Source organism: Diadema antillarum, unplaced genomic scaffold (assembly GCF_040938485.1).
Source record: "Diadema antillarum isolate AM-2024a unplaced genomic scaffold, OU_Dant_1.0 scf00000170, whole genome shotgun sequence".
In the NCBI taxonomy this organism is placed as follows: Eukaryota; Metazoa; Echinodermata; class Echinoidea; order Diadematoida; family Diadematidae; genus Diadema; species Diadema antillarum.
The window spans coordinates 2,930,556-2,956,463 of NW_027271059.1; the positions used below are offsets into that span (position 1 = coordinate 2,930,556).

Below are 25,908 nucleotides of genomic sequence, written 5' to 3' on the forward strand. Positions count from 1 at the left end.
AAACTTATATGTGAAAGATGACTCAGGAATCGTTTCGTCCATCTTCCATTCTCATTTTCAGTGTATGCTGCAAAATACTCAACCTGGTGAGAAGATTAAAAAAAAAATAATAAAATGTATGATTACTGCAGCTTATTGTCTCAGCTACAACATACTTAAGTTTCAGAGGAAATCAAAATCAAGTGAGGTAAAGGTGCTCGAGCGTTATCGAGTCAATGCATGTATAAAAAACAAAAATCCCCTTTCATAGACATAACGTACAATCTTCGCTGATTTCGATATCTCGCCTTTAACCATACCTTCTAGCATGATGACGTCATCAAATTAGAAAATAACGATATGGACTTGAAAGTTGTTCAATGTATAACATATTCATCGTACGTTGTCAGTTTGCTATTGACATAACGATCGATCACATGAACATGAGGCAGCTATTAGTACCTGTATGAAATTATTATAGGCATGGTTATCAAATTCCCCTAAAATTTTCTTATAATTGCTTTATTTTTACACACAGTTAAGCTATCCCTTTAAACTCGTCACAGTTTAATTAGAATCATTAACATCATACATTAGTACCATATTCAGTTCCATAGCTGATCACGTTTGCTAATTAATTAAGATTAATTGTCTAGAATGTGTCATATGGCCAACCTGTATACACACGTACACACACACGCAATGCTAAATGTATGTATCAAACCTCTGTAACACAACTTTGAACTAACTGTAGGAATTATCGCTGTACTTATCATCTATACTTTTTATCACTATCTGAAACTCCACAAAAACCACTAATTGACAAATAATCATCAATACAGAAGACTGACTTAAAGGAACAATTCAAATACCTTTTTTACAATGTATAGCTTGTTCCATGTATAAATCAGCACAAAGTAACCACGACTACATTGTGTTACTGAATTGATATGAACAAATTTCATTTTATTACAATATTTTAAATCAGTTTGAAAAGCCCAGCCTGCAAAATTTTGCAGCAGTCGAAGCAATGCAGTCTCCAACGCAAAACAAAGGGATACTATGTGAGTGTGTGCGTATAGTTGTGTTTACATGCGAACGTGATTTCTACATGGACGAAGGTGTAGTACTCCATTGAAGAAAAAACAAATTAAAAAAATAATTATTTTCTTTCGTGCTCTTGTGAGGTTCGAACCCGTACGTGTGCAACCTCACGTTTCTGAGACGACGCCTCTAACCACTCGGCCATACGTCTCGACGAGAAAATTAGAGGAACGTAGATTTATGTACGTGAAAGATGAATCAGGAATCGTTTCGTCCACATTCCATTCTCATTTTCAGTTTTAAATTGCAAAATTGTCAACCTCATGAGGAGATTTCAAAGAATAAAATACATGATTACTGCAGCTTATTGTCACAGCTACAACATACTTAAGTTTCAGAGGAAATGAAACAAAATCAGCTGAGATAAAGGTGCTTAAACGTTGTTAAGTCAATGCATGGTTTAAAAAAAACTCACCTCCCATAGACAATACACGTAAAATTGTCCGATTTTGCGTCTTTACCTTTAATCACAATTTAAGGTATGATGACGTCATCAAATATCAAAAGCATGATATGGACTTAAAAGGCAAATGTTCAAAGTACAACATATCTGAATTTGGGGTAATATTGAGCTTAAACAACAGAGATACGAGTAAATGAATGACAGAAACAGTACCTCAAAAAAATTAATTCCACTTTTTTGATTTCAGATGATGATATGATGACGTCATGAGTTTTCCTGGCAATATTGGTACTTGAAACGTTATTTCCAATTCATATGCTTTTGTAATATGCAATAGAAATATAGGGTCAATGGACGATTTAAAGAGCTATGCCGAAATAAACAAAGACATGTTTTTTCACTATATTTGCAGAAAGACGCGCGCGCGGAATTTCAACTTTGACGCCAGTGCATTTCTTTGTTATAGGTCAACATCGATCGGAAATCAATGGATATTGTTACTCAAAGTATCAGGAATCCAAATCAGTCAAAAAAAATGCATTTTCATGTTGCTTACGCCCTCTGCGCGCGAAATTGCGCGGACGGACGCGCACGCGAGAAAATGTTTGAAACGCTTAAAATTGTCTGAAACTTCGAGATTTCCCATTGGGAAGTCGTTTTGAGCCTTTTAAAATTTTGACGCGCGCAAACGCGCGCGTAATGAAGACCTGGGTAACTAGCGTTAAAAAGTAAGATAGAGCGTGACCTGAACTTTATGTCCACCGAAAATGATACAGAAATGATATCCAGTTATGAAGTTATGATCGATCATGTGACAAGGTCCGAAAATCACAAAATGGCGCCTAGATGACGTCATAGATATGTTACTGTCATGAAAACCTTATTGTGGCTAGATTTTGTCATGAGACATGTTGACTGAAAATGTCATGTTATTCCGTAATGTCATTGTTGAGATATTGACGACACAAAATGTGGCAGAAAGAAAGAAGAATAAAAAAAAAGAGAAATTTTGGCAATCACAATAGGTGATACGCTGATAGCGTATCACCTAAAAAGAAATTTTGACAATCACAATAGGTGATACGCTGATAGCGTATCACCTAACGAGACATGAAAACTCGTCACATTGAGGACGAGTTTGGTGATACGCTTGTGGTCATCAGATGACAGTCATCTGTGATCGACAAAGAAAAGAATGTGATATAGGCACCTTGAAGTTATATTGAGCGTACATGCGAAACCGTTTCTGTAACCACTCGGCCACGGGTCATCCACGGAAATGGTAAGACAAAAAAAAAAACAATGTATAGATATAACAGGGGGAAAGTCAATGCCCACTCAACCAACGTGGCCGTGTGAACATCTATTGCATTGCTAGACGGAAAAGCGGCCTTGTAACGACTGAGGTCGCTATGCCATTTCTGGCAACTTGGGAAAAATACGTCCCACAGACATAAAACCTATAATCGGCTGGTTTTGATACCTTGCCTTTAATCACAATTTTCAGTGTAATGACGTCATCAAATTACAAAACAATGACATCGTCTTGAAAGACAATTGTTCAAAGTACAACACCTCAGTCGTCGTCATTACATACTATGATCGGTTTGACAAAGTCAACCTGCAAAATTGTGCTGCAGTCGAAGCAATGTGGTCTCCAACACACAAAAAAGAGGGATATGGCGTGTGTGTGTGTGTGTCTGTGTGTGTGTATAGGTGCGTTTATATACGTACGTGATTTCTACATGGACGAATATGTAATACAAAATTGAAGAAAAAAAAGTAAAATAGCTAAGTATTTTGTTTCGTGATCTTGTGGGGTTCCAACCCGCAACCTTACGTCTCTGAGACGTCGCCTCTAGCCACTCGGCCATACGTCTCGACGAGAAAATATGGGGAACGTAAACTTATGTATGTGAAAGATACATGAGGAATCGTTTTGTCCACATTCCATTTTCATTTTCAGTTTTAAACTGCAAAATTGTCAATCTGATGAGGAGATTTCAAAGAATAAAATGCATGATTACTGCAGCTTATTGTCTCAGCTACAACATACTAAAGTTTCAGAGGAAATGAAGCAAAATCAGCTGAGATAGAGGTGCTTAAACATTGTCAAGTCAATGCATGGTTTTAAAAAAAATCACCTCCCATAGACATAACACGTAAACTTGTCCGATTTTGTGTCTTTACTTTTATCACAATTTAAAGTGTGATGACGTCATCAAACTAGAAAACATCGATATGGATTTGAAAGACAGTTGTTTAATGTATGATATATTAATCGTACGTTGTCAGTTTGCTATTGACATGACGATCAATCACACGAATATGAGGCAGCTATTAGTACCTGTATGAAATTATTATAGGCATGGTTATCAAATTCCCTTAAAATTTCCTTATTATTGCTTTATTTTTACACACAGTTAAGCTATCTCTTTAAACTCGTCACAGTTTAATGAGAATCATGAACATCATACATTAGTACCATATTTAGTTCCATAGCTGATCGCGTTTGCTAATTAATTAAGATTTATTGTCTAGAATGTGCCATATGGCCAACCTGTATACACACGTGGACACACAAACACAATGCTAAATGTATGTATCAAACCTCTGTAACACAACTTTGAACTAACTGTAGAAAGTATCGCTGCACTTATCATACATACTTTTTATCATTATCTGAAACTCCACAAAAACCACTAATTGACAAATAATCATCAATACAGAAGACTGACTTAAAGGAACAATTCAAATACCTTTTTTTACAATGTATAGCTTCTTACATGTATAAAATCTGCACAAAGTAACCACGACTACATTGTGTTACTGAATTGATATGAACAAATTTCATTTTCCAACGATAAACAAAGGGATACTGTGTGAGTGTGTGCGTATAGGTGTGTTTACATGCGAACGTGACTTCTACATGGACGAAGGTGTAGTACTCCATTGAAGAAAAAAAGTAAAAAAAAAAATTATTATTTTCTTTCGTGCTCTTGTGAGGTTCGAACCCGTACGTGTGCAACCTCACGTTTCTGTGACGACACCTCTAACCACTCGGCCATACGTCTCGACGAGAAAATTAGAGGAACGTAAACTTATGTACGTGAAAGATGAATCAGGAATCGTTTCGTCCGCATTCCATTCTCATTTTCAGTTTTAAATTGCAAAATTGTCAACCTGATGAGGAGATTTCAAAGAATAAAATGCATGATTACTGCAGCTTATTGTCACAGCTACAACATACTTAATTTTCAGAGGAAATGAAGCAAAATCATCTGAGATAAAGGTGCTTAAACGTTGTCAAGTCAATGCATGGTTTTTAAAAAAATCACCTCCCATAGACATAACACGTAAACTTGTCCGATTTTGTGTCTTTACTTTTAATCACAATTTAAAGTATGATGACGTCATCAAATTTTAAAACCATGACATGGACTTGAAAGGCAAATGTTCAAAGCAAAACATATCTGAATTTGGGGTAATATTAAGCTTAAACAATAGAGATACGAGCAAATGAATGTCAGAAACAGTACCTCAAAAAAATTAATTCCACTTTTTTGATTTCAGATGATGATATGATGACGTCATGAGTTTTCCTGGCAATATCGGTACTTGAAACGTTATTTCCAATTCATATGCTTTTGTAATATGCAAGAGAAATATAGGGTCAATGGACGATTTAAAGAGCTATGGCGAAATAAACAAAGACATGTTTTTTCACTATATTTGCAGGGAGACGCGCGCGCGGAATTTCAACTTTGACGCCAGTGCATTCCTTTGTTATAGGTCAAAATCGATCGGAAATCAATGAATATTGTTACTCAAAGTATCAGAAATCCAAATCGGTCAAAAAAATTGCATTTTCATGTTAGTTACGCCCTCTGCGCGCGAAATTGCGCGGACGGACGCGCACGCGAGAAAATGTTTGAAACGCTTAAAATTGTCTGAAACTTCGAGATTTCCCATTGGGAAGTCGTTTTGAGCCTTTTAAAATTTTGACGCGCGCAAACGCGCGCGTAGTGATGACCTGGGTAACTAGCGTTAAAATGTAAGATAAAGCGTGACCTGAACTTTATGTCCACCGAAAATGATACAGAAATGATATCTAGTTATGAAGTTGTGATCGATCATGTGACAAGGTCCGAAAATCACAAAATGGCGCCTAGATGACGTCATAGATACGTTACTGTCATGAAAACCTTATTGTGGCTAGATATTGTTATGAGACATGTTGACTGAAAATGTCATGTTATTCCGTAATGTCATTGTTGAGATATTGACGACACAAAATGTGGCAGAAAGAAAGAAGAATAAAACAAAAGAGAAATTTTGACAATCACAATAGGTGATACGCTGATAGCGTATCACCTAATTATTGACTGGCACGTCTTTTTCCCAAGATTTAGCGGTATCCTTCATCTTAGAACAAACATTCATAATTGTTATGAAAGAAGTGAACTGAATTTGAATTAAAAATAATGTGAAAAATGAAAAAGTAAGTTAATTAAGTAAAAAAAAAAAACAGTAAAAAGTAAAAAATATGAAACAGTATACCGAATACATGTATTACCAAATGATAGATGTCCAAATGCAAAAGTGTTAAATAATAATATATCCACAAAAAAGGGGGGGGGCAAAGAAATCTTTGGAACGATCAACCACAGCTATAATAACAATACATGCGTGTACTAAATGAAGATGAAAACAATGACAACACTCTTTTTAGAACAATTAAGAGAAACTGGCTTGTATTATCATCTTAATTATCACTAAATGTATTGTAATCATCACAACAATCATTACATGACAATTAATTTCAATTAATAAGGTTATTGTTGATAAGCAGGTATAGCCCTAATAGTATTTGTATGTAAACACATACGAAAATGAAATAGCGACGGTTCGTAAATACACGCGTATTGCACGTTACCTATTGTACAGGCCCTACAGCGCGGGTCTCACGAACCGGCGTAATACAACTTACGTCGGTTCGTGAGACCCGCGCTTAAGTACATAACCTATGGTGCGCGCAAGAAACGATGGATTTACGAACCGACGCAGTGAGTTTGAAGACAGAAATATCGTAAATTTTTTTGAATTCACACTAAAATTACACTATGGATAGGAAGAACAACTTCCACTCTCATCACCCTGTCAAAATTTTCACACACAAGACAGGAAAAGTCATTGAAAACGTTGTCTAAAACTTGTGAGATCTTTAAACGCGATTTTCTCAGAACTGCATTTTCGCTCAAAAACGAAATAGCGTCGGTTCGTGAAAACGCCGACGAAATGTGCTCATTGTGAGCTTTATTTAGTGATTTATACCAAATTGTCTGGTTTCATGCATCATTATGCATAAATTTCTTTTAAAATTTAACTTCGTGGTACCATAGATTACGTCATAGGCAATGTGCGTGCCAGTTTTCGTCGCGATCGCGCGGTCGACGGCCGAGATCTGGAGGGGGGGGGGGGGCCTGGGAGGCCCCCGGCTCCATGATCTACCTAAATAGCCCGGCCTAGTTAGGGTTAATACTGTTCTGTTCTCACTTTGATATTCCCCGACTATACACGGCGACTATTCTGTGTCACACTCATAACATCAGTATCACAATCTTCTTATAACATCAATATCAAAATCATCTTACAGCATCAATATTAAAATCATCTAATAACATCATAGCATTCACGCTCTCTATGGCGAATATTTAATACCTATTACTACTATAACTATTCCTTTAAATTCTCCCCAAAACATTTCTCTACCTGAGAATTCTCTTCATCATAATCTATAACTTCCGCATTTTTATAACCAATGTTTACAATGTGTGCATAAACCATAACCGCACTTGTTGGTTTACAGCTATAACAATATTGGATATACTTATGTAAACTTAATGTCTTCCAATCTGACCGTCATAATCATGTCCTTTATTTCTGCACGAAAAAATTACCACCCTACTTTCTTCAACATATCAATTCATTCTTACCTTACACCTCAAATCATTCTCTTCGTACAAAAACATAATATTGTCACTTAATACCGGGCGCCTCGTTTTAACAGCGCCTCTATTGAGTCCCTAAGAAAAAAAAAACTAACTGGAAAAATTACTGAAATCAGCATTAAATTCCACTTACAGTTATTTTATGCCCTGCACCCGCGCGGAGAGTTGCCGTCTGCCCTCGTAGTTGTCCAGTGCCCTGTCTGCCGATTCCGCTTAGCAGCAGGAATACCTTAGCCTCGGAGTATCACAGGTTCAATTTCTCTCTCGCTTTCTCCCTCACAGCCTTTTAGCTTGGATCTCAGCGAAGTCTTATCCTGGATTCCCTCCTATTTCGACGAGCCTGGACCTATGGAACGCCATTAAGGAAACAATACAAAATTCATTTCACTCCAGCCAATATTCATTTCACTTTTAACAAATACATTTCACTCACAAACATTGATTTTACTTTTTATAAAAATACATTTCACTTTTCACAATAATACATTTCACTTTTAAATTAAAATTCATTTCACTTTTCACAAAAATACATTTCACTTTTGAATTAAACTTCATCTCACTTTTCAAAAAAATACATTTCACTTTTGAATTAAAATTCATTTTACTTTTCACAAAAATACATTTCACTTTTACATGAAGATTCATTTCACTTTTCACAAAAATACATTTCACTTTTAAATACAAATTCATTTCACTCTTCACAAAAATACATTTCACTTTGGCGTACCATATCACTCAGAAGAAACAATTTCACTGCGCTAAAACCATTTCACTCTGATAAAACCATTTCACTCCGATTAAAAAAAAATACGTTCCTCTTTTTTCCCGGCCAAAAGGTGGCGCCAGTCTGAGAGGAGTCACAGTGCCATGGCACTTTATTAGCACTGAGCTGAGGTGAGTGGCCGGCCAGCTGGCCGGCTGGCTATGCATGCAGTACCTAGATTTAGCGCGCTACGCTGGCGCGGGAGCGATGCGAGGCGAGCTAGCAGTCGACGGTCCTCGCCTCGGCCTCACTCACATGCACGCTCGTGCCGTTACATGCATACTACATCGAGAATTGAATCTACGCCTGACTTGCTGAATAACGTGTGTTTTACAACGCTTTTCAACAGCGATGTTGTGGGGTAAGTTTGATGTCTGACTTCTTGTGATCGACATGTTATTTTTTCCGGTTCAAAATGAGCATTTTTTGCCGTTTAAATAGTATCTCGAAGTTGACATAGTATTTTTCCTCTTTCAAAACATTCCCGTGTTTATAGCTGGCTGCTGACCCATCTAAAAAGGTGATTGATGTGACTTTTTGTTCATCAGGTCGGCAATACTTCGTGCTTTACGCAGATACCAAGATCGACGGTGCCCTAGAAGCATAAGTTGTTAAAAATTAGGCCTGAAGATTGCATTTTTAGAGGACAAATAATGTATTCTAGTCCTCCGGAAGGTCACGTGATCGCATCTAGTGCGGAAGGGGACTTTTTCGGACCGTAAATGCACCGTTGTTAACGATCTCTGCGGAGGTGCAGGGTCAGTCCCATATATTGAAATTAGCGTTGTTCATTCGCTCAATTGGAACTTCGTGATATCGTGTGTTGTGTACAGTGAGTCAGTGTAGGCCGGTGGCGGTAGGCCTACAATTGTATGTGGCGATGGCAATTTGTAAATTTAAATTTACAACTTATTCACAAAAATTGTACAGTGTACAATGTGTATGCTGTCTATAATATCCTTCGCTGCATTTTATAGCCCTTTGAAGATTTAGAAGAAGAAGAAGAAGAAGAAGAAGATTAAACAGGGTCTTAGTCTTCATCTCTTAGTAGTTAATTATTATATGATTTAGTCATCACTTAATACAAACAAGAACAGTATAGATTCAATATTATTATTATTATTATTAGTTTTTTCTTTCGCAAGGAGAAAGAAGGCACAAGAGCGATTCTAGTATTTGATGTAAACATAATTTTCATGACATGTTTAAGAGTTGACCCGGCTTCAATGTTAACACTAATAGAGTACCAGGCTATTTGAATTTTTCAAGTTGGTATACAAGTAGTCAGTAAATATAGAGATGTATTATTAGTCTTCCGCATCTACAATTTGTAACAATAAAGTTTACGAGGATGTCTGAATGAATGCAATTATTCTCAGAATAATATGAAGAGTTTGTTCGCAAAACCCGATAAGTCCATATTTGCCAAATGGAGATATTTGCGATTAAAGGTCAGGAAAAATAGAATACTAAGAAAATATTTGCTTCTTTTGACCATAACTTAAAAAAATGCCCTTTTATATGTAGTGACCAATATCTCATTTAAAAAGGTGTTATTTTGTACTTTATGACAGAGACTGTACTTGAAAATCTTCAAAAATGGACTTATCGGTTTTTGCGAACAGACTCTTCATATGTTTACCATAGTACAGTGCATGTCTGTAGTTTCTCTCTGCTTGAATTGGGGTTTACTCCAACATAATGTTTTCGGACATGTTATTGTGAATAATGGTTTATAATAATATTATCATCTATGATTAATTTGGATTAATATCTGGAAAAGTTGTTATGCATTTTCTAATCCTTTCTCTATTTGTGTCACATTGTATATGTAGGTATCCCCAGTACCTGACATCACACCGATGGAACATGCATATTTAAGGTGATTCTCTTCTCTGTGGCCTCCAGGAAAATCTGCATGACATAAACGAGAAGATCTACACTGTCAGTTCTATAGTGTATTTTGTTTTCTTGGATGCACACGTACTATTCAATCTCTGACAGATTTTTATCAAGGAGAGCACTGCAGTTTTGCAAGCGCTGAGTGACTTCCTCACAAGAATAGAAACAACTGATTAGTACACCTGTCAACTTTTTCATTTCATTGAAAAACCTAGAGCAGTATGTGATCATGATAACCTACCTCAGAAAGGTGCTAAATATGTGATATGATACAATAGGAAGAATGAAGTTGATATACAATTGTAACACATTACAGTATGTTACTGTATATCAACTTCATTCATCTTTCCGGTAACATTTTTAGTAAAGAGGATGTACATGTATATTCTTTGAAAAGCACGGTTGTTGTAGTAAATGTGAAGTTCGACCATTACAGATACATCAATGTGTGGAACTATGCAAGATAGTATATGTTAAATTATGTGCATATAAATTACTTTGGAGTCTGTACAGATGGCAGAATTATGAGCCCTGATTAAACTAAATAGTATCCTTCATGATATTCTTGATAAATGTTATGGAAGCAAGTACATTGTACAGTATGAAGTAGTATCTGGACGTACAGCCATTACTCGACAGGGGGCATGTCTTGTTGCTGAAGGTATGAATTTAATTTGTACATCATCACTGAAGCACTATAAGAGGTTTATTTAGTACATGTATGCATGTTTTATTGCTAATATTTTGGTTGTGACCCATTTCAGAAGAGGTTTCAAAGATGTAAGAATTCTGTTCAATCAGGAAGATACACAAGGTATGTCACCAAAAGGAATTGAACGGTCAAGAAGGGATAAGGAAGATGAAGATTTTGACACAACAGTTAGATAGATGATACATTACATTAGTACTTCCCCCAAATCAACCAAAATGTTGAACATGTTCGCATTGAACGGGCATGCTCTTATTAGATACCTATAAAGAAAAATTGTGGACCTTGTGAAAGGTAAGATGAGCAGATTTTTATAACACCTGGGGGGTTTCATGTTGGCCTGTAGTCTACCCCAGGGTTGTCGAGTGTTGTTACTGGTAAGGGGTTCGAATACACATTTGTATCATTCACTCAGTCATAACCATGAAGAGAGTGACACACAGATATCTTAAATGTGTATGATACTGCTTGTGTACATGTACTGATACATGTGTATTCAGTTGACAGAGATGTTGGGATGATTAGTTTGCCTTTTGACATTTCAGATAAGATTATATACAGTCAATGCTAAAGTTGGGAATGAAAGATTTCTTCACATAGATGTTTTGCAAGATGCTATAAGGCCAAATCTAATCTGTCTGCTTCGATTTCCAGTAATATTGATGTTTTAAAGTTACTTTAAATTTTGTATCTGTTTAGTTTCCAGTAAGTGTACTTCATACAGTGGCGGATCCAGTTAGGACCGCAACTGGCGCACGCCCCCTTTATTTTTTGTTTAAAAAAAAGAAATTAAAAGAAAAAAAATGGGGGAGGGGTGCATGCGCCCCCCTTTAATTTTGTAAACACGTCCCCTCTTTACGGAATTCCTGGATCCGCCCCTGCTTCATATGTAGTATGTACACTTCTGAATTGTTGATGCAGCTGCCAGTTCATGTGTTTGAAACATTGGCAGTGTGACCAATAGATACATTGTACTTGCCTTCAACGTATTTAAGGGCATATGTACACCTTCAAAACATTCTCTGCTGTTTGGACTGTCGATGAAGTTTATATATTTTGTACATATTTCATTTTGTTTCCAGTAAGTACACTTCATATGTATACATGTACACCCTCAAATTGCTCTTGCAGCTGCCAGTTTACTGTCACCCTCTATTCATGTGTGTGAAACCTTGGCGATGTGAATACTATAGTAGATACACGTATGTGTACCTGCCTTCAGAGTACTCAAGGGCATTTGTACACCCTCAAACATTCATGCAGTTTGAACTATTAATGAAGTTATCTCTGTACATGTATCATTTGAGTGAAACCTTGCCAAAAGTGTAGATGGCATGTAATTTACAGAGTATTGCCTCAAAACATTTGTGGTATTCTTGCTTGATTTTATTCACTTACAAAACATTCAAGCGATATTCACAACTGTTACTTATGTTTGTGCAACATCGGTATCAGTATAGTTAGTTTATTGCCAGTGTCAAAATTTGCCGGCAAATTATTTGTACAGATCTGCTCAATACAATGTAGCTCTGCAATTGTTCAAACTACCTGGTACATTCATTTGCTCTTGTCTTATTACTGAGCTTCACCAGAAGATTTTTTTTGGAAATGTTCACTGTACATCACTGTTGTAGTCAAGACAGACTGATCCTACTCGCGTTCCTACATGTACTCACAAGACCGCTGACAGTTGTACCTTTCGTAGGTCTCTTACATGCCACTTGGCTGGAGACTGAGTCCAATACCACCACCAAAAAATGAATTAAAAATAATTAATAAATGGATGAATAAATAAATGAGAGTTATAAATAAGAAAATAAAATGATTTAAAACTGCATTTGACTATACTGCTAAAAAGTAGATAAAACTGTAGACTGCTTATGCAGCTCTTACTTTAGGTATTATTTTTTTTTTTGTTATGTGTGTGATACATTGTCCTGAAGATTGGTGGATACCTTGAAACTTAACTGCAATGTAGTTCTTTCAACACTTACATGTAATAATATATATATATATATATATATATATATATATATATATATATATATAGATAGATAAGTAACAAAGCTGCAACAAAGTTCATGCTGTATTCACCAACGGTTTATTTCTTCACACAAATTTTCGAGCGTCTCGCCGCCCTTTCTCAAGTGTTGATACAAGTGTATCAACACTTGAGAAAGGGCGGCGAGACGCTCGAAAATTTGTGTGAGGAAATAAACCGTTGGTGAATACAGCATGAACTTTGTTGCAGCTTTGTTACTTATCTTTTTATCTTGCCAACACGTGGACTACCTTATCAACATATATATATATATATATATATATATATATATATATATATATATGGAGATGTATATACATTTATAAAGAAAAAAAAAACTTGTGGATTGTGCTCCTTTCTCTGTTGTTATTAATGAAAATCAAGGTATTTTATTAATTGATGAGAATGGCACGTGCAATAATGTATGTAAATTTCTCTGCCTAGTTAGGTAGGCCTATAGTAATAGAGTGAAGTAATGTAGTGAAGTCCTTGGGATCAACAGCTTTCTTTTGTTATATCAAAATGTTGTTATAATCAAGCATGTAAAAAAAAGTGGATAATGTAAGTAGTGGTTAAAATGTATTTGAGTGGATGCTTAGGATGCTTTGAATTGAGAGAGAGTGATGTGAATGATTGATGGCAGAATGAAACTGAGAATCAGACACTTCCTGTTGACGAAATCAGAAGGGTGGACAAAGCAAACAAAACAAAGATACATTGTATTATGAATAACAAGAACAAGACATATAATCAAAAGAGAGAGAGAGAGAGAGAGAGAGAGGCCAAGCAAGAGGCTGTAGACTATTAGTACGTATTGTCTAATGACAGACACTGCACACAAGTACAGTATATCACAGCTAGACGCTCGAAACTGACCACGTGTATTTACGCTGGGGTCGCTCATACAGTAACACACACGTACAAAGGCATCGAGGACACACGTCAATTTCTATGTGGGACAGTACAGTACTTCGCGATTTCGTGCCGAGAAAAAAAGGAATGACATCCCTATGATATCAGCTGGCTGCTGACCGATCTACAAATCATCACATTACACTTTTAGGTATCATCTTAAAGCTGAATAAATTTCCTTTTACATAATATAACTTTTGTTGGTGCCCCACGATGAAAAAGAAGACTTTTAGGAGAATTTTAGAAGAATATCTGTATCCATTATTTCCGGAACATCTGCAATTAGTGAGCCACGAAGTTGATAATCTTTCATGTCGTTCTTGGAAAAATCAACAAGATAGCACCCAAGTTTTAACCTTTACCTATCAAATAAAAGAAAAATCATGTGAAAACATAATTCAGTGACCAAGATATGAGCATTTCAAAACGATTCTCCAATCGCGCTCTCTATGACTTGCGGGGTCAACTCGCGTGCGAGGACTTGGACATTATTCTAGACGGGTTTTTTCGGGCTTGCCGACTGACTGGCTACTCAGTAAATCTAGGTACTGCATGCATAGCCAGCCGGCCAGCTGGCCGGCTACTCACCTCAGCTCAGTGCTAACAAAGTGCCATGGCACTGTGACTCCTCTCAGACTGGCGCCACCTTTTGGCCTAGAAAAAAGAGGAACGTATTTTTTTGTTATCAGAGTGAAATGGTTTTATCAGAGTGAAATGGTTTTAGCGCAGTGAAATGGTTTCGTCTGAGTGATATGGTACGCCAAAGTGAAATGTATTTTTGTGAAGAGTGAAATGAATTTGTATCTAAAAGTGAAATGTATTTTTATGAAAAGTGAAATGAATCTTTATGTAAAAGTGAAATGAATGTTTATGTAAAAGTGAAATGTATTTTTGTGAAAAGTGAAATGAATTTTAATTCAAAAGTGAAATGTATTTTTGTGAAAAGTGAGATGAAGTTTAATGCAAAAGTGAAATGTATTTTTGTGAAAAGTGAAATGAATTTTAATTTAAAAGTGAAATGTATTATTGTGAAAAGTGAAATGTATTTTTATAAAAAATAAAATAAATGTTTGAGAGTGAAATGTATATGTTAAAAGTGAAATGAATATTGGCTGGAGTAAAATGAATTTTGTATTGTTTCCTTAATGGCGTTCCATGTGGACCCTTCCAAATGGGCACAAACGGTCTTTCCACTCTCGCGTCGGATTAGCTTCTCCTATTTTATTCCTCCTTCACAGCTATTTGTCTTCTCTCACGCTCCCTCTCTCGCTCTTAACCTTGCATACATTATCACTCTCCAATCAGTGCGATTCCCTTAATTTTAACCTTTCACTCCCATACCAATACAATAATAATTAACCTGTAATTTGACTTCTCACTGTCGCTTGCATTATCTTTATTCAAATACCGGGGTGCGGCCTTTATTGATAACCAAATGAATTATAACAAAATTCGCGGGAAACCCAGCCAATCATTTCTTACCGTGCTACGAGAAGGATGCAGCTTGCAAACCCTCGATCTCGCCAGCTGTTGGCCTAAAAATTCCTTCTACCTAGACAGTAGCCCACCGTAAACAAGAGGTAGGAGAAAAGGAGGGAAAAAAAAAACCCTTCCGTGCCGTTTACCTCTGACAAGCAGTAATTGTGGAAGAAAACAAAAGATGTGTTTTTTTTTTCTTGGCATGGAGATTGCTGTAGATAGACGTCTGAAAGATGTATCCCTCCTCCCTCACAAGTTAAACAAAGAGGAAAAAGGTAAATGTGTTGGTAGCACGTGTACGAGGTGACTTTCACAAATCATGATTTCCGTGGAAACGCGTATCCCGAGGCGTGTTATTATAGGCCATAATTTTTTAATCATTTTCTTTTTTATTCATTCATTGATTGATTTTACTGATTTAATGAAATATAAAATGAATACTGCATTGAAATGGAAGGAGGATCAACATGGAAACTACACGCTTGAATGAATTCGGACCTCTTGGCAAAGTGGCCCACATTTCTGCAAGCTTGTCTTTTACGTTGGCCTCTCTTATCCAATAACAAAATATTTTGAACAATAATTGGTTTCACATGTACATATCTATATGCCTACATAGATATATTATTGTAATACATTGTACATTGTTTGTTTTTTCCTTGAACTTGTATCAACAAAAAATGTGCTTAGGAAATAAAATCTCATTTGAGTTGAATTGAATTGTAAGAAGACAAAAATGGTAACTATAATAGATACAAGTTTACCATTACAATACTACTATAAAATTATCAAGAGAAGAAATAGCAATAAGAACATGACGTGCCCTGTAAATTTAGGAAAATCAACAAGGCAACTAAATGAACAAAATGAAAAAGATTAAAAAAACATGTCAAATGGCGAATCTAGAGGCAAAAAAAAAATCAGACTTTGTTCGCACCTTGAATGAAAAAACAGATTGTATATTAAAATTTATTTGAAAATAGGATGTACGTTCCAATTCATCGCAACTTTACTTGACCTTATTGAGATGTCATGGACTTCTGCTAAAACAAAAAGGGAAACTTGCATTTATTTTTGGGTTAAGATGATATTGCATGACTCATTACGAGTAGATTTTCACAAACATCAGATATTGTTTAGATCAATTCATTTCGCTACATATTTCATCACGTCCAGAAGAGGGAAAATATGCAAGTTAATGCAATTTTTGGTGTTGCGATTGTCTCAAATATATTGATCAATTACATATTCTTTTTGTTACAGGAAGAACCTTGTCAACCTTATCGTATACTTTGAGGAGCTGAACTACGAACTTAACTTACAAGTTGCTACTAATTCGGTGAGTGTTTCAAAGAGACCAGACTCTCTTCTCATAACGAAAGTTTACTCCGCGTATTCAAGTTTGATTTTGGTAAAACAAGAAGTGGAATTATTAGAAGTTAAGAAATCCTCTAATGGACGGATCGGTCTTCTGCCACGTAATACACAAATATGCAAATTAAAGTGACGATGTGATAGTCTTTGGTGCCAAATACTTTCATAGATTTATTTAATATTCTTTATGTTATAAACTCTACAGAAGAAGATTTTATATCCGTCGCATATTGGATTTTGAGTTGTGAAGGTTAAGAAATGATGACATGATGGCTAACAGGAGGGTCGTAAATTTTCGGATATCTTAGAAAGAAAGGCATGAGCTTAGGATTTTTATCACATAATAATAACAAATTGTTTATTCTGTGAGATATGGACCGTGATTTCTTCATCTCCTTTTCTGTTTTTGCCTTTGTGGTGAAGACCAGCGGCAGAGTAGCTTGAAAGCACTGAATTGAATTGAATTGAATTGAATTAAATTGAACTGAAGTGAATTGAATTGAATTGAATTGAATTGAATTGTATTGAATTGAATTGAATTGAATTGAATTGATTTCCACATCATGGGGTGGAACACCATGATCAGCCGAGCTGGTTTCCATAGGGTAGGAACAGATTCTTATCTATTACTCTCAGATATTAACATGTATTATGTTTAATCTCTGAATTATACATTATTATCAATAATGGAATTCATTCGATTTCTTAAACGTGATGGTGTGCCAAGAAATAAAAGTTCACATTTTTTTTTTTCTTATTCACAATTAATAGTTTGTTATAGGATAACCAGTGCGATACCGAAACAAGATTTTCATTTAAGCGTTTAACAATGTCCTCGGGTTTTTTTTTTTTTTTGCAAAGTAAAATAAACATATTGTTCCATCTACGTAAAGTGACAACAATTCATTCACATATTATTGGGGAAAAGATGACAGGTCCAATCAGGGATCCCTGTGGCACCCCATACAGTTTATACTTACCTACTCTAAAACGAAACCATTCACATGTATAGATTGTGTCCGGTTCGACGAATAATTTAAAAAAACCCATCTTATCATAGCATTTTAATCAAAGCCATATACATATATATATATATATTATATATAGTTTGTGAGTTGATGTAAAATGCTACAAAAGCCTTTAAACCAATGATTATTATCAACCAATGTCTAGAGTCAATAGCATCAAACTATTTTTTTTTCTGTTACATTTAGCAATGCATATTGGGTAGAGTGCTTTAGACAAAAGCCAAACTATTTATTTGTAAAGATGTGGTTATCAATCAAGTAAGTCTGACGTTGGTCATAGGCAACTTTCTCTATGATCCTGGCGACAATCGGGGTAACAGAAGTAGGTCTAATTACCGATATCATCTTTGCAGCTTTCCTTGTGAATTTGACTATCACGATCATATCCTTCCATTCATCTGGTATTGTGGCATTTTGTATTGGTATATTTTTAGAAAAGGTAGAGGGGGAGCTATCAATGATGAGTTGATGCATCTCCAAAGTTTGGCCGGTATGTTGTTGTTGTTGCTGTTGTTGTTTTTTTTGTATACAGTGGGATATACCTCCTTTCTATATAAGGGTTTGTTCAATCCGTGATACTATTACTCTTGCTGTCTCTTAATTTCTGTGCTTCGTTTACATAGTCTCTACCGCATTATTTCTTCTGCAAATCTGCTGAAACGGGGGTATTTTCTCAGAGACTACAACTAACTCTTTAACATAGGCCTCAAAGGTTAATAACGATATAGAGTCTAAACACTCCGTATTTTACCTGCTGGTTTGTTATCAAACTCGTCATCACTTTCTTCCAATCCCTCCCAGATCGCCAGTCTGTTGGGTGAGTTGGGCGGTATCCTTGGTCTCTACATCGGCATGTCATTCATGTCCATTGGCGAGATCATTCTTCTCTTTGGCTTCATCTTCCAAATCCTCGCCAAGAGAATCCGCCGACAGCCCACATCGCCGACGGAAGAGGCGAAGGAGAGTCCACGCGCCGACGCCGCTGACGAGGTCCAAGGGGCAATGCAGCTGCGCGACAATATTGTCGCCGCGTGCTGATCGCGCTGATCGTGGCCGTCCTCCTATTAATCATCGCTGCGGTGGTGTGCCTTGTCGTGCTTTTTGTTCGAGGGACAATAGTCTTCGCCTTTTGATTGACTCTCTGGGATAACAAAGCGATTAATTGTGATTATAAAAGCAGAGGAGGACATGTTGTAGGCCCTTTAGGCCCAAAACCACTATTTCGGCACAATTGGACAATCACAAAACGGGAAAATTAAAGTTGTTAGAATAGGTTTCATTTTTATACCAATCCACGAGACAAATATTCAAGTTTGTAGTTGAAAAATATGAACACATAGTTTTGCTTTATTTTAAAGGTGTGACAATTTCTTTCATAGGGCGTAAATTTCATCATGTAACATACGTTACCATGTCATTCTATTTCAAATGCATTAAGATTGGTGACTACATTCTATGATTGAGATAATTATGCGTCAGATGTGAAGTACACCATCGGCTTCCATGTTTGTAAATGCTGCCTGCAGATGGGAAGGATGGCAAATGACCTGTATGCTATACTGAACACAGCATGTCCTATTGTGTTAAACCTTAGACAGGTAATGTTAATTTGTTTTCTCGATAATTTGACGTCAGACTTTCTTCAGAAAATATTTTCAAAATCTATCAGTCCCAAATTGCCAGCTAATTCTTGAGTATCATCGATGAAACATGTGAAACTATGTGCGCAAAAATATAGTCGTTAGATTCCACGTAACGTATGTTTCACGTTAATGTAACGTAAGTTACAAAGACAATACTACTACATGTGCAGCAAATTTAGGAACATTTTCTTTTTGGTTTTTGTATATATTCTTACACTAATTTCTCTTCAACTCTAAGTGAACGAGTATTATAACACGATGTCGCAATATTATGGCGATACAATTCTCTAAAATAACAATTAAAATAGTTGTGAAACTGCAAGACTTTATAACATGTCTTCGTATAAACTCTTCAGTAGAACAGTAATCCGTAACTGTTGATATTTTGAAGACAATTGGCTTCATACTTATGAATTCATGGCATTGAAATGATAAGAGCTGGGAACATGCTGTTTCGTGCCTTAACGGATGAAAATATTGTCATGATGTACGTGTAATATAAAACGAGTGGTGGGTAACGTATGTTTCACTTTAATTTTATCATAATGACAGTTTTCGTATGCTTGATGTCTTGTGACTTGTTATCTTCATATTGATGTCTTGTAACTTGTTATCTTCATGCTGTTGAAAGATATGTTTCGAATCCATAACTTTGCAGACTCATCAGCTGTCGCAACAGTTACTCTATGCAGGAACAGTTTGAAAATAGCAGTTGCCATAAAATAGTATTCACAAAATTTTCAACACTTGTATGAAACAAGAAACGGCAGAAACGAGATGATTACTCTGTTAAAGTGCTTCATAATGAACAATAACGCCGTATTGCTTGTATTTAAAATGTCTGAACTCGGTAAGCAAGAGATAGGGAAAGAAGGAACCGAGAAATGTTCTTTGTTAACTAAATAAATGACCACTTTACTAAGTTGACTATGGCAAAATGAGGTCCATGAAATAACGTCAAATTACACAGTTTCATTAGCACAATACTGGGTAGGATGAATGAAATTGTCATTAGTAAAATGATGTACTCGATTTTCCTTGTTATGTATGCATAAAACAGTATAATCCACAAGGATAACAAGAATAACAAGTCTGGCATTAATAATTCTTGCCGTATCTTGAAATTGTCTCCATGAAAAATGTTTTGAATCTTTAAAAAGAAAAGTTAAAGGACAAGTTGCTATACATGCACAACAAAGGTACTGATAATGATTATAGGCATGCAGGCCCGTAAGTAGGATTTTTATGGGGTGGGGGATGGGGTCAGGAGTTAGAAAAAGTCGACCACTTCCAGTTTTAATCTCCTGACGGGCTGAAAAATAAAAAGCTCCCGTGCCATTTTTTTGTTTTGTTTTTTTGTTTCATTTCTTTTGCCGGGTTTCATCGACTGACAAGCAAGAAAAAAAATGAAAGAAAAGAAAATTGAAGAAATATTTAAAAAAAAGGCTTTAGCTCAATTCGATGCTGCCAGTACAAGCTCAATTTCATGGGTTTTTTTTCATTTCAAACGGGGGAGGGTGAGTCCGCGATTCATTTTTTTTCTTTTTGTTTCCTTTTGTTTATATTTTGACTGCTGGCAAAGGGGCGGGGGAGCCTGAACCCCCTCCCCTATAATTACCCTGATGTGGTAGGGTAAAAAAAAAAAAAAAAGATGTGTAACTTTGCTTCTTTTCTTTGTTAATTATGAGACGGGCATAATTTTTTTTTTCTTGAATCTTTGCTTAGAAATATGCTTTTTCGACATTCTGATTACAGCTAACACGTTCCCTATATATGGGGTTTTAGTCCTAGCACTGCTCTTCCCCATTGCAACTTCAACGAGAAGGAAGAACAAAAAATGTTAATGTAATAAACATATAGCTTACTGAAACATATATTACTATAATTACTATATATTATCATTATCATTATTATTATCATGTAGGCCTGATCTATGATGGTAACAGTAATAGTTGAAATTACATTTCTCTAATGCACTGTATTTTTGTTGCCTTTTCTTCATTCAAAATGTGTTTTTCTTCACTTTCAGATCATCAACGACATTACGACAGAAATTTCAGTTTATTTTCTCCGTTAAAAAAAGTCAGGGAGTAAGTCACCATATTGGTTTATGATAACCAAAGATAAATATAATTGAAAAGACGTATTTCCCTACAGAATTCCTTCAACAATAGTTCTAGAACAGTTAAAGGTTATTTTTATCCACGCACATTCTCTAAAATATCCTTTTTCAATGACATGAATTGATGAAACTTACGTTACCAAAACTCTATAGAAACTTACGTTACTACATTAATGCAGGGACCTGGTCCACTAGTTTTGAAGTAGAGATCTGTGTAATCTCTAATTTTATTGGCTATTCATTGAATTTTCTTAAAACAATGTTAAATTCATTGCTTATACCTGAAATATGACATCATTAAAGCCAAGTTGAACATCAACGCTCACCAAACGATTTTTTAAAAAGATACTATGATTATGTCCCCTTTTACTGCATCCTCCAAACAAACAAGAACATACAGCTGTAAATGAATTTGATATGTTTTGACGTAGAAATTCATCAACATCATAACTGCAACATTTAAATTGTCTCAGATTAAATGGGCTTTTCCGTAGATTGTCTGTTATTAACATGACAACATCTTGAAACTTACGTTACCAAAATTCGAAACATACGTTACTTAATGAATTGAGTGATTTATTTCAAAAGAATAAGACTGTACAGCAAAGTAATTACTGGATTTTTACGGTGGAATATACTGACTTAATAAACACACAATAAACAGAAGTAAAGCATGATTCTATGAAAAACAACAACACATTTCCAACAATCGAATACTTACTCAGTTTTTCAACACATCATGTAAAGGTATTTTGCGCGCTGCCAATGCTCAAGATGCCAGTAAAAGAGGTTGCTGAGCTATCCCATGGCCTCAAATCGACGGCAGAGATTCGAGAAGTATACATTTAGGTGGTAATTAATGGTGTAACTAAGCTTTCTGTCATTTGGTGGTAACTATAAGTTACATCACGTATGTTACACTTGTGGATTAAATCGTATAAGTTAGCAACATAATAAGGAATCTTTTGCCACCCATGGGTATGAGGACAATCTACTCCATAAGTCTCAACTCTAGAACAATCATTCAGAGCCATGCACCTTCATACTTTTTACAAAGATGGTAACGTATGTTACTTCTCTTAAATCTACCTTTTTAAAATCTATATTTGCGAGATTAGCAGTCGCATGTCTTTTGAAGCTGAGTGATGAAATATTTTTTAAGATAAACTTAGACCCCTTTTGATCAGAAAAACAATACAATTGTGTAGTATTCACTGTAATAGCATTACCAAGTTTGAAGCACAAAGATGGTAACGTATGTTTCAGCAGATCTGGCGACACATTTCCATCAGGTATTTTGTTGTTAAAGAATGATAAGCTTATAAAGTTGTGTTAGGTTTTTCATAGAACGTTCGGCTACTTTTCTGAAACTGTGAATAAGCTTCTTCTTTATGCTCATATTTTCCCACAAAGTTGAGAAAACATAAAAAATCATCGTTGGCGACATGCACTTTTGAGCCTGTTGGCCGAACTTAACCCTCCACCAATGGCTTAGTGGTACAATCTCGCCTTCGAAATGATTTCAGTTTTTGTCTATATGTCCCTTGGCATCACATAAAATCACCGGAGCATTTTGAAAGAGCTTTTTATCTCTCCTAGCTGAGAAGGAACATAAGCGACACGATTTTTGACCAATTGCGCCGAAATAGTGGTTTTGGGCCTTTATCATGAAGATTTAGTTCTCTGGTTAGCTGTCGCCATGAATTGATTTCGGCTAACTTGAATTTTTCTGGTTACATTTTGAACATCCTTTTGAGCGCCAAGTTAACCATGTTATAATACATATTGAATTATATTTTCTTAATCATAATCTATATTGCCTAACTTACAACGAAAACATGCATTCATGATAGCGAACACAACCTGAATATTTATGTTCTTTTTCCCGTTTTTCCTTTTCCATTTTTATAAAAACTGTCATTTATTCATGCATTCAAGATACCATAACAACTCCCAGAAGCATTACTATATGGGTCAGATTTTTAAACGATGTACAATTGAGCCAAAACAAGGCAAAATTTAAAAAGTCGGCAATTCTCCAAATCATTTATCTTGCCTGAAAGAGTATAACTCAAGCTTTAATATGAACCCAATTATACTAGGATTTTCCCAGAGGAACAAGTTTTTATTCACCGCGGAAGTTTACCATGTCCAGAGCAGCGAACGTCCGTAAGGAATAGTACTGCACATATATTTGAATACCATTTAACATAGTTTGCAAATGTCTGATTCAGATCAAAATCGTAACGAAATATCTTAAGGGACATGTGTACGTGTTGGCACAATATTAAGCTTTTACCCTTAACCTGTCCGTATTGGTAGACAACTGATGATTTAACCAAATTCGTCATTTCTGTTGAAATATTGCTCTTCCGCTAAACACTTTCTCCACTATATGTGCATTTTACAGAAACTCAATATTTTGACCTCTTTTTTCACTATCCCATACTTTAATCCTCACTCCCAAATAATAACATACCTTTTTAAGATGTATCTGATCTAGGCAGTCTCTATAACCCAACAAACATAGCATAGTTTTCATCACGGAGGTTCGCATATAGCACACGGACGTTCGGAACAAAAAAGATATTGAACAATGCAGCTCTCTTGAGTTGGAAACGCATTCTACTCACAACAAACAGCAATTTCATGTCGAGAACAAACACCTCTGCAAAATCCTGAATAGATATTACCAATTCTCAATTATAAAAGCTTGTTTATCTTCTCATATTGAGGAATAAAAAAAAATCCATCTCTCGTAAATGACCGTATACAAACGTACGTGTTAATCTCAGTGACGTAGTCCATCCTTGAGAACGAATATATTTATCAAAATTCTGTTATCATGAAGTAAACATTCAGGTCCTAAATTTGTTATTTAAAGTCTATAATGCAAAATTTGCTTATAACGAACATGGTCACAGCTAAATATGACAAAGAATTAACATGGAAACACAAAAGAAATGTGCTCCGTTATAAAAATACGAAGTTTAGCTGGGGAGGGCACACGAATACGTTAGGAAGAAATCCCTCTGCGTTTCCTCCTTGTGTTACACACTGTTAGAGAGGAGAATTTGTGTTGTTTTATCAGTCAGAAATGATATCAGGTTCGATACTGCGAAGTTTCGCCCTAACAAGACACAATAAGTCCATATAACTTCGATAGATGTTTGTGACCTCGATATCATACAATATGGTTTGTTATAACAAACATTTTTTTAGCGCGTCATTTCAGACGCTCGTTATTCATACAGGTTGTCAATCTGAAAATTGATAGATTTCGTATAATCATGAACCTTTTTTATTCGGTGAATGATAGGAATCTCCGAAGGTTAATCGAAAGGTTTATTAATTAGAACATGAAAAATCAGGTTCGCTCATCCAAATGTGGAGATACAAGTTAACGACCAAATCGTCCAAATTTCAAAACCTCATGATAACCGTTTTCACCTAAACGAATGTCAGGCCCATTCCACTTGTAGAAGAACGGAGCTAACAATAATGAACCTTAATATTTAATTTTCGGACTAACAAACTTTCGGAATAAAAACATTTTAATAAGAAACCTCCTAACATTTTTTTTTCCATTTTCGGAATAAAAAACATTTGGACATTCGGAGTAACGAATCTTTGGAAGAGCGAACGTATCAAAGTGCAACCTTAAACCTATTCTTAATTATTACTTGTTTTAGCATGTGTTTTCAAAGTAAGCACAAAAGCACAAACAAATTGACAATCTCTCTGTCTCTTAAATGTAAAATGAAAAAAAAAAAAAATCTTGGAAAGAATTACAAATTTAACAAAATATAAAAAAGACCATGCCATGATAAACGGAGGATTTGCATGGTTTCATCAGACAATAATTGTATACTGCATTTTTTTTTTTGTTCGCTTGTGACGGCATTTCGATGAATAGAAATTTTTAAAAAAAAAAACTTCTCCAGAGGAATTTGGTATAACGGGAGTGCACTGGCAATTCTTTTCTCTTGGGTTGGAGCTCGATCCCTCTCTGTTTCTTCTCATTTTCATTCAACTGCTTCCACGTCCTATTGAAACTTTTCCGTTTCTTCTTCAACACATTACAGACTTCTTCCGTCATTATCCTGAATATGATTGCGTAGCACTTTTCTGATTTGCTTTGTTTTGTTTTGTTTTGTTTTGTTGTGTTTTTGTTTTCTGTTTGGTCGCAGCATGTCAGGCTACTTAGGGAATGAGAGAAAAATCGTCGTGAAGAGAAAAATAAGAACGAATTAAGGCATTTAATATCATGACAATTACAGCGAACGTCCGTTATGGAGACCAAAACTGGATGTGATCTGTTTGAGACGGCAGGTGCCATACTCAAAAGATAAACACTTGGAGCATCTGTCACTAAAAAGTGGTACTGTTCTTCTTTCTCTTACTATGTAATCCATTGAGTTATTCCACCAACGAACAT

General features: G+C 35.6%; 1 protein-coding gene across 1 annotated transcript in view; it reads left to right on the forward strand.

The window, feature by feature from the left end:
* The window catches only part of LOC139722678 (epithelial sodium channel subunit alpha-like), an 88,167-nt gene extending 69,424 nt beyond the window's left edge, over window positions 1-18,743 (forward strand). The window contains exons 13-14 of the mRNA XM_071633971.1: window positions 16,567-16,642; window positions 18,507-18,743. Of these exons, the coding sequence (XP_071490072.1) occupies window positions 16,567-16,642; window positions 18,507-18,743 (313 nt within the window). The remainder of the gene's footprint in view (window positions 1-16,566; window positions 16,643-18,506) is intronic.
* Window positions 18,744-25,908: the final 7,165 nt, after the last annotated feature.